General features: G+C 46.8%; 1 protein-coding gene across 1 annotated transcript; it reads right to left on the bottom strand.

The window, feature by feature from the left end:
• Positions 1 to 214: 214 nt before the first annotated feature.
• Positions 215 to 8,708, bottom strand: LIG4 (DNA ligase 4). Its single transcript, XM_059144284.1, has 2 exons — positions 8,607 to 8,708; positions 215 to 4,031 (listed from the first exon to the last, which is right to left on the bottom strand). Exon 2 carries the CDS (start codon positions 4,001 to 4,003, stop codon positions 1,268 to 1,270), a length of 2,736 nt encoding a protein of 911 aa, XP_059000267.1. The 5' UTR covers positions 4,004 to 4,031; positions 8,607 to 8,708; the 3' UTR covers positions 215 to 1,267.
• Between the last annotated feature and the right edge of the window lie 1,987 nt (positions 8,709 to 10,695).

Raw genomic sequence — 10,695 nt, 5'->3', positions numbered from 1 at the left:
ATGAGAACCTGAGCCAAAGGCAGACACTTAACTGACTCAGCCACCCAGCTGTCCCAAGTCTAAGTTTCTAATAAAGTTCATTCAGTCATACAAAATACAAAAGACCTCAAGTAGGAACCTGATTTGAATTGGTGAAAAATTATATCAATAACAAAATGTCTGATTGAAATAACTACTATGAATTGTTTTAAAATAAATACATCATAAATTTTAATAGTATACTAAATATTTTATTTAAATAAAGAAATATAACATTTGTTCCACTGTATCGATAAAATTTCAAATTATTTACAAATAATAATAATAATAATTCCTTGGGTACTATATTTCAAGTATCACAAAGATGTCATGAAAACATATTTTTCAAAATGAATAGACTGCATTCTAAAATTTAGTATATAAATCCAGACATAATACATATTACACAAAATTAAATAATCTGGGGATAAAATCATTGTAAACAGAGCAATTTACCTCTCTGTAATGGAAGTTACAACACTTATGCCATCTTGACATGTACTCAACAGATTACATCTAGGAAAACCACTCCTTGTGAATACGATCTATCCTGGAGTACAGTTCACGTGAAAACATTCTCTTTAAAACATACTCTGTTGCAGGAAAAAAAAAAAAAAAAGTGGGCCAAGTACTTTAAAACTTCAAGTTTCTTTTAATTAGATTCATCTAATTTTAAGTTATTTCTCCTAATTTACCTAATGACATCATTAACAAGGTTTCATTCATAAGCTTGCCCTTAACCTTAAAAAATAAATTTGTTTACATTTCACACTGGAAAGAATGTTAGCCTTCAATTTAAAAGAAATATTTTTTATAAGTCCGATTATAGCAATTCTGCTTCTTTCTTGTAATGCTGTAATTAGATAAAAACTATTAAAATTTTGATCTTGGAAAATCCACTTAGATCAATACTTTTAATGACTCTAAAAGCTCATGAATGTAACTAATATTTGAGTCAAAATCTCTGTAGGGATATTATATAAATGTCTCTTATTTAAACTGTTTATTTCATCTTGGTTTTAAAAGTCACTAAATACCACACGGCTAAAAGAATTTTTTATTTCTTGGCTTTGGTCCATTCAGTGTCTTATCTATCTCATACATTTAAATTGTTTTTCTGTATCTCATAATGCTGTTTAAGTATAAATTTTAAGGGATTAAAAATAAAATATAGTTTCATTTTTTATCAGGACTCCTCATCACAATGAGGCCACCGGACCACAGGCTTTCCTCCACAGAAAAGCTAGCTTTAAACCAAGTACCGATTTTCCTCCTGCAATTCACACTTGTCTATTGAATCAGTGACCCAATCTTGTTGCAGGATTTTAAACTTTCTCTTAAGGGTTCTTCGAAAAGCTTTTAAATCTGCCACACGACTCTGATCCTCCCCAACGATGACATGAGACACTCCCTGAGCTAAATGAGAAACCACTTTGGCTCCATGAAACCGAAGCTCCAAAGCTGTAACGGCTAATCTTGTTCCCACGATGCTGGTACTCAAGTCATTAACAACAGCATACATGTCCACGTAAATAACGCAGTGCCGAAACATACTGAGAGGGCAGCCGTCCCAGGAATACCGGTGCTCTAAATCAGCAATCACAGAAGCCATTTCTCCAGGAGCTTGTGCGCTGGGATTTTTAATTCCTGAGAACACTTCCTTCAGTCGGTTCAAATCCGTATCAACAAAATAACTGTCACCGTAACAATCGTATTCACGGGCAAAATGCTCTTTTGTCGACGGGCACATGTGAATCATAAAGCGAGGCTGCCACGGCACGCAGCTTTTGGTCTTAAAACACTCCAACAGCCACTCGGGCTTGACGACATCATGTTTGTCCGAAGAAATTATGTTTTTCACTCTGATGTTCTCGGACCCGGCAATGACGCAGTACGTGTCTGGGCCTGGATTCTGTACTATGTAACCACCAAATTCGGCAATTCTGTTCTCCAGGTCGGGCTTCGGATGGCCATCCGTGCCGTTCATGACACAGAACTCCACATCTTCAAATATATTAGACACTTTGTTTACATTAGAAAGGTTGGGAGCTTTTAAGTGCTCAATAATTCCGATAACTTTCCTCATCTTCGGGGCAGCCTTCCGCTTCTTTTCTTGTGGCTCATCGCCGTCGCTGACGTACAGGTGTTTGGAAGCCAGCTTTCCCGAGGCTTTCCCGCGAAGCTGCTCCAGCCCGTCGCAGGTGGCGCACTCATGCCACTCTTTGTCTTCTCTGATCCTCTCGATTCGTGGAAAACGGAGTGTGCAGCCAGTCTTATACATATCGCTGGGGACGATCTCTGTGGCCTTAACCTGAACAATGACAGAATGACAGGGCTCAATGTACACCTCTGGCTTCTCCGTTCCACATAAAATGCTGCTCGGTGGAGCTTTCCTATTGAAAGGCTTCCAGTGTTTGGCCAACTTCAAACCCAGATCGTACAGTTCTTTCATGGTGTAACCTGAACCAACACGGCACAGAGTATGAAACACCGATGGTTTTTCACCAGGAGGCGGTGTCTCTGCTACGGCACATAAGAAATGAGACATCATGCCCCCTCGGGAACCCTTCCCCCAGTAGCCCCCGACGATTAGGATGTCCAGCTCATCCACCAGCCCGTCCACGTACTCTGGTTTAATCTTCAGCCATCCTTCACCTCTTTTGTCGGGCTTGTAAATCGACAGAGGGTGTTTAATCATGATCCCCTCTTCCCGTTTATCTATTGCTTCATTCAAAGCATCGATCACTTCTTTCTGAGTATGAGCTTGTGTCTTCTGCACTATTTCTATCCTACCGGGTATTGGTGTAAAAACACTGGTAAGAATCTCATACCTTTTCTTCAGGGTCTCACGTCCCAGCTTTTTATTATTAACCATCAGCACATCAAACACACAGTAACAAGTCTGCAGATCAGAATCCTCCACCATTCTTTTGATATCAAACTTAGTCCCCTTTTGCATGAAAGTCTGTGTGTTGGGGTTGAAGGCCATCATCTCGCCATCCAGGATACAGATCTGTATGTCTGTTTTGAAAGCACTGTGAATGAACGGTGTGAGAGAACCTTCCTGTGGAGATTTGCCAAACTGATCCGTGTAGTTGAATCCGTTTCGGGAGAAGTACTGGTACTCCCCACCCTGCTTGTGCATCTGCATGCGCTCCCCATCGAGCTTGGTTTCAATGTAGAAGCTCTGGTGTTTCATGTCCTTCTCGATCCGCTCAATGTCTGCTATAGCAGCCAGCATCGGTTTAAAGGCTGAGAATAAAGTGATGGAGATGTCACTGAGTCCTACGGAAGGGTCATGCAGCTGCCTACAGACCTTTTCCAGATCTGTGGTGACGTTATGCAACTCGGCAGCATCATTATGGAAAACAGAAAATACAGACTGTTCGCTGAAACCGAGTTTTAAGTCCTTTACAATCATCCGTATAAGCCACTTCTGTTCCAGTGCTGAACTCTGACTTATTAGCTGAAGAAGACTCTTCTTAATTAGGTCCTTTCTTCTGGCAGAATTATTGCTGGCAATTGAGTCTAAAATGTCATTTACCTGCTGTATGGTTAAACTTCCTTTCTGCAAACATCTTGGTTTCAACACAAAATATGCAATTGTTGCAAAGTCACCAGCATCTCCACGAGTTCCGGTGGGCGTTCTGTAATTTAAAAGTTTAAGGGCATCTTTTCCTCCTTTAGGCAAATTAAGCAATTCGATATAAAGTTTAGCAAGCATGGTTTCTTTGATTCCATACGCCATTCTCTCTCTTTCCAGCTGAGGAAGAATAAGTCTCATTGCTGGGTAAAAAGAGTCTTTGACATCTTTTTGGTTCTTATGAAGGGCGTTGTGAAATCTTCTCCAAGAATCTAAAAATTCCCTGAAGTGTCTGATTTTTTCTGCTCGTCCTTTACTTCTCTGTATTCGTTCTAACGTTGAACACAAGTCTGCAAAAGGAACATGAGATGCAACAGTTGGTGAAGTCTGCGAGGCGGCCATGGAGGCGATGGTGAATTCTCTGGTTTAACTAGGAAGGCAAAAAGAGAGTAATTTTCAATTAAAGATAAAATTCAACATTTCATGTAAAGACCTTACAGATAGTGTCTCATTCGTGATCAACGCTTGCTAAACGAAACCAAATTAATGCTAGAAACTTGTCTCTTTTCATTCTCCACATTTAATGAAAATCAACTATTTTACTTCCATCCTATTTAGAATTTATTATCAAAAGTATAACCAGCCCCTTTCTGTACATTTACAATACCGAAATTGACCACTTTGTCTTTCTCCCTAAGTTCCAACTTCTTTTCAATTAATGATTCCATTCCTCATTTAGCTCAACGTGCAAAGGAATAACACAACCACAAAAACAAGGCTCAATTCATTTCATTTCTGGGCTTCTGAGGTAGGGCCTTTCCTGACACTTCTCCTCCTCTTCTGTCAGACCACCACACAGCATCAAAAACAGGCGTTTTCAACAAATCACTGAATTGAAATTTGGCTTTGCGGGTACTGTAGGAGTTCACCCAAAGAACTTATCTTCTCTTTCAGCCAAAAAAAGCCCATTATCTGTGTTTACTTTCACTTCACTGTTAGCAAAGCCAAATCACTCCAGTGCCCAAAACCCAACTCAGAACACCCTTCCTATGAAATCCTTACCTGACCTACCTCTTTTAACTCTATTTTATCATAGCTACTCAATGGCTTTAGAACTTAAACTCATTAGCACACCTTTCTGCTCCTATTCACATGCAACTACCCCCCAACAATTCACTGACTACATATGCGCCAGGCTCCCTACTGTTTCTGCCTCAAGAGAGCTTGAGTTCTGGGGCGCCTGGGGGGGGAGGCTCAGTTGGTGCACCATCTGCCTCGGCTCAGGTCCTGATCTCAGGATCCTGGGACTGGTGCAGATGCTCGGACTCCCTGCAGCAGGGAGCCTGCTTCTCTCTCTCCCTCTGCCACTGTCCTGGCTTGTGCTCTCTCTCACTCTCTCTCTCTCTCAAAAAAATAAATAACATTTTTAAAAAAGAGAGAGAGAGCAAGCATACATTTTATAAAGAGAAAGGGGATCTAACGGGAACTTATTATAAAATGTTAAGTGTTTTAACAAAAGTAAAATGTCATGAGACAGCTTTTCACTGAAGCATCTTCTTAAGTCAGAGAGGAAATAACAGGTACCTTGTTGGGTTAGGGTCTAGATTGTTTCCCAAAGTGATCACCACAACTGTGAAATTTCTTTGAAGTTTTAAATATTCATGCAATTTTTTTAGGGGGGGTGAGCAGAGGAAGCAGGAGAGAGAGACTCTTAAGCAGGCTCCTTGCCCTGTGCAGATGCCGCCACAGAGCTCCACCTCACACCATGAGATCATGACCTGAGCCAAAATCAGGAGTCAGAAGTTTACCCAACTGAGCCACCCAGGCAGCCCAGCAAATTCTATCAGAATCTCTAAGATATCAGAGCTACTATATGATTTACATTATGTAACATTAAAATCAACTAACTTTTCCAAAAAAGACTTCAAGTAAAAATGTGCATTCCAGGAATATAAACTGTGTCCTATCTTGCGGTTTTAGACCCCTCCTGGCACATCCCTGTGTCCCCTAGAGAGCAGGGAGGAGGGAGGGAGGAGGGAGATGCACTGTACTCTCAGAGACCAGGAGATTCCCCATGGCAGCAAACAAGACAGCACACAAGGAGCACAGGCCGCACTGTCTGACAGCTGGCACAAGAAATCCAACAGCTGGTTGTGGTACCACTGTCACCACACTGCCAGCCCCGGAGGTCAGGAGCAGTACTTTGCGTCAGTAGTGCCTGGTACACAGTAGGTTTGTTTGTGGAGTGAATTACGGAGCGACTAGAGTTGAGCTCCTGGAGAAGCACAGGAGCAAAGGCCAGGGGCTGGTCACACTTGGCACAACCCTCCCCACCCCCAGCCCCACTATGCCTCGTGGGATTCAGTTTTGTGAAAAACATTTAGCAGCTATGATTGCATTGGGAAAGTGCCACAACAGCCATTTGATGGCCTTTGGGGAAAAAGGCCACACTTCTCACCCAATGCCTGACAAAGGAAACTCCGCTTCTATGGAGTCAGGTAGACCATGAGACAAAACCCATGAGAGACCACTTTTCCCAGCCTTTGATCTTTGAATACAGTGACTGCTCCCCCGGTCTCATCTGCATAACTGACTGAAACACGGGTCAGATGTGCTCACCGTCTACCTCTCAAAACGCGCCCCCTCAAGCCAGTGCATTATGCGATGTGCTCTGCTTACAATTCGTATATGACATTTACGTAAAACACAGGATATTAAGAAACACTTCTTGGAATGTTCGAGATGGGTACACAGTTTCTGATCTATTTGAATAGTCTACGTGGTCTCAGTTCCCCTCAACAAGTTCCAGGGAAAGACTCAACTACTTTATAACAACACTGAAATCGACCCTACACATGGGCGCCAAAACTACTAAAAATGTAACAAGGGCCCCAGAGTTAGGATGAAATGAGGAGACAAATGTTTTTACTCCTTAAAATGGACAAGAAAATCGCTTCTCAGCCTTTTGGCTAAGATCAAGTGTCAAACTGCACAAGAAAATAAAAATATGTACAAAAAAGTCAAATATATTGGGATTTCCATCGAACATTACACATAAAAGGATTTCCTTGTAAACGTTCTCTAATTTTATTGTCTGGATCTGAGGCTGTCCGCCGACGGTCTACATTCGTGAGAACAACTGAACAGCGTGTGGCGAGGGTTCGGGCCCCCGAGTCCGACCGACCTGAGTGTAGCGGGGGCTCCACCGTGAGCTCCACACGGGCCAGCCCCGCACCCTCGCCCAGTCTCCGTGGGTGTGAAGCGGGGTCCACCCCTGGAAGGTGAGACCAGGCGGCGTCCGACGCCCGCACACGGGCTGACCCTGGACGGCGCGGCCAGCAAACTCGGCTAATCCGGCACCGCACCGCCGGCGGACGCAGCAACGTTTTAAAACGCTGTATTTGCCCCAAAGATACAGATGTCGTGAAAAGAAGGGCCATCTGTACCCCAATGTTTATAGCAGCAATGGCCACGGTCGCCAAAGTGTGGAAAGAACCAAGATGCCCTTCAACGGGCGAATGGATAAGGAAGATGTGGTCCATATACACTATGGAGTATGATGCCTCCATCAGAAAGGACGAATACCCAACTTTTGTAGCAACATGGGCGGGACTGGAAGAGATGATGCTGAATGAAATAAGTTAAGCAGAGAGAGTCAATTCTCATATGGTCTCACTTATTTGTGGAGCATAAGGAATAGCATGGAGGACATGGGGTCTTAGAGAGGAGAAGGGAGTTGAGGGAAATCGGAGGGGGAGATGAACCATGAGAGACTGTGGACTCTGAAAAACAGTCTGAGGGTTTTGAAGTGGCGGGGGGTGGCGGGCGGGGGGTGGGAGGTTAGGGAACCAGGTGGTGGGTATTGGAGAGGGCACGGATTGCATGGAGCACTGGGTGTGGTGAAAAAATAATGAATACTGGCGCGCCTGGGTGGCTCAGTGGGTTAAGCCGCTGCCTTCCGCTCAGGTCATGATCTCAGGGTCCTGGGATCGAACCCGCATCGGGCTCTCTGCTCAGCAGGGAGCCTGCCCCCCCCCCCCCGCCCCCGCCTGCCTCTGCCTACTTGTGATCTCTGTCAAATAAAGAAAAAAAAAAATAATGAATACTGTTTTTCTGAAAACAAATAAATCAATTTAATAAAAAAAATAAGTAAAATAAAACGCTGTATAAAGGGTTAGGGACACAAGCGCGGGCGCTGGGCTCGGACGGCGCAGCAGGACACGCGGGGGACGGACACCACCAGGACCGTGGAGGCTAACAACGCACACAGCGACCACCGGCCGCCCCGCTGTCCTCAGGCGACGCGGCAGAGCCTAGAGCAGGACGGGCTGGATGCCCGCGACCGCCCCGCCGCTTCCCGGAGAGCGTGCGACCCGCCTGCCTCCCCTGACTGCGCGGGGCCCCCCCGGGAGCGGCGCCCCCACAGCACCCGCCCCCGGGCCGCTCGGGGAAGCCGTCCGCGGAGGGGAAAGGCCAGGACAGGGAGCCCGGAGGCCGACGACGGACGGACTTAAGAAGAGAAACGGGCCCCCGGACGTCCGTGCGGCTGCCCCGGGGCCGCACCCCGCGGACCCCCGCCCCCGCCCCCGCGGACCCCCGCCCCCGCGGACCCCCGCCCCCGCGGACCCCCGCCCCGATCCCGGCGGACGCCGCCGCGGGGACGGTCCCGTCACCTCTCGGAGCCGAGCGTCCCCGCGGGCCTGGGGAGGACGAGGTCCCGGAGTCGGGACGTGCGCGACCGCGGCGTCGCAGGGTCCAGCGCGCCCCGGGAGGCGGACGCGGACAACCCCGAGCCTCGCCCGCGGCCCGAGAACCCCGCCCCGAGGGACGGCCGCCCTCCGGCGCCGCGCGGTCCCCGAGGGGCCCGGGCCCGCCTCTGTGACCGCGCCGGGGAGCGGGCCTGAAAGACCTTCTGTCCGGAAACAAAAACGAACTTTCGAGACCAAAAGCATGTGGCGGGCCGAGAAGACGAGGGACGGCGCCCGCGCGGTCCCGGGGAACTTACCGCCCGCGCGGCCCGCGGACTCCGACGCCCGCGCCCCGCTGCGCAGCCGCGCACACGGCCGACCGGAAGCGCAGCCCCGGGAGCGGTCACCGAACCGGAAGCCGCCAGCTGCTCCGGGCGCAGACGCAATCGCCCCTGAAGGGGGGGGGGCGGGCGAAAGGGTCCCTGACGTCATGAAGATGATGAGAGCGGCCGCCGTCACAGCGCCAGTCCGTGACGTCATAGGGATAATGTGCGCAGGCGCAGTGGCGCTCGGGACGGGCGCGCCTTGCAAGGCTGCGGAGGTCCCCAAGGAGTCCTGGTATCCGTGTGACTACAAGCAACTCCCGGTCGCCTCCCAAAGCAGCAGGTGCTCTTCGCAAGTGGCTGACCCAAGAGAGTGGGTTCCGTCTCCGAGCGACAACCGGAAGCATCTTGTGTACTGACCCTTACTTGGACTATGAACCTAGTCCTCTCCCTGCGCGGCCTCATAGAGTTCTGTTCTCTGTCTGTAAGCAGTGGTACCAACCCTCATCTCACTGGTTGTTGTGAAAAATGCCCTGATTTGAAAAGGGGCATCTTCCCACCCAAAATGTCTGCGGTTTCCTTTAAATGGAAAAATAAGCTTTTTGCAAAATTGCCTAAGGCTGTCCTTTCCTATTTGTTTCTCAAGATGGTACAACTTTGGTGTGAGTTCTTGTCTCTTCGTCCAGAAATAATATGTAACTCATGCAAATGCATAACATATAATTCTTAATACAAACATAAAGAATTGCATGTCCAGAAATCAACTATGGACTCTTCTAGTATCTGTTCGAGGATTCCAAATAAAAGTACTGGGCAAACCCTTATTCAGCACGGATACAGTAACTGTGCTAGGCATGCAAGATTGAGAGAAAACAAACTCAGTCCTTATGTTGCAGGAGCTGTTGATTTCTACCAGTGTTTTGTTACGGGTTGTCTCCTTTCATGGAGAATTGAGAAATTATCCATGACGATGGGGAAACAACCTTTATAATTATTCAACTTAATTATCAACTTGTTTTGGAGTAGCACCCAACAGTGTTGGTAGAGGACCCCCCCAGAGTTGCCCATCTTAGGAAAGGGCATTTGTCTGTGCACATTTGCACCTTGTTCAGCATCTACTGAGCTCCTAAAATGTCAGAGTTTTCACTTTATATTTTTCATACAAGAGAAGAGCCAAGGATTATGAAACCAAACTCCAAATTAATTCAAATCTTAGTCTCCATTTCAGCATGATATTTTAGCCTTTCTAATGCTTGGTTCAAAGATAATCAGGGGTTTTTCATCAAGTATTTTCTAGAGGTGCTGTGATTATTACTTTATTTATGTTAGTGGTCTCCCTTAGTGCCTGGCATTATTGGTGCCAAATAACAAGAAGCTATTATCAGAGCCTTGACCTGGAGCTCTCCATCTGATGGAGGATACATGTTGGTCTGTTGTTTTTAAATATGAAATATCCTTTGTATATATAAAATAGGGCACGGAGAATGGGGAATGATTGAGGGAGAGGGACAGATTCTGTAGAAAACCAATTGAGTGCCTAGAAGGGCTGCTAGTGAAGCTAATTTGGGATGCCTGGGTAGCTCCGTGGGTTAAGCCTCTGGCTCTTGGTTTCAGCTGACGTCATGATCTCAGGGTGGTGAGATGGAGCCCTGAGGTGGGCTCCATGCTCTGCAGGGAGTCGGCTTGAGATTCTCTCTCTGTCCCTCACCCCACTTACGCTCCCTCTCAAAATAAACAAAATCTTAAAAAAGGAGAAAGAGCAAATCTAATGAAACACCAGCTTTAAGGGCCCATTTGTGCAGCCACTTCCCAGGACTTGGGCTCTCGCATGTTCCTCTGGTCTTGTGCTTTTGTAAAATTTGCAAAAATAAGATAAAGTTTGTATTCTTTTTCTTTGAAAGGCCCTCTAGGGTCCCCAGGTTCAGGCCTCTGATAGAGGCAGGAGAGGGCAGGGCTGCGAGAAACCGAAACAACGTGAGCTATGCACGCCTTTTAAGTACTTGGGGGAACGCACTCTACTACCCGGTAACTCTACCAGGCAGACACGCTTTCTTATGTAATTAATGCTTATTTGTGCGCACGC

The sequence above is a fragment of the Mustela lutreola genome, chromosome 13 (genome assembly GCF_030435805.1).
Source record: "Mustela lutreola isolate mMusLut2 chromosome 13, mMusLut2.pri, whole genome shotgun sequence".
Taxonomy (NCBI): Eukaryota; Metazoa; Chordata; class Mammalia; order Carnivora; family Mustelidae; genus Mustela; species Mustela lutreola.
This window is presented reverse-complemented; position numbering and strand designations above follow the sequence as displayed.

Bases quoted from the DNA above. Each gene is read 5' to 3' on its own strand.
- LIG4 (XM_059144284.1), bottom strand. From the start codon at position 4,003: ATGGCCGCCTCGCAGACTTCACCAACTGTTGCATCTCATGTTCCTTTT.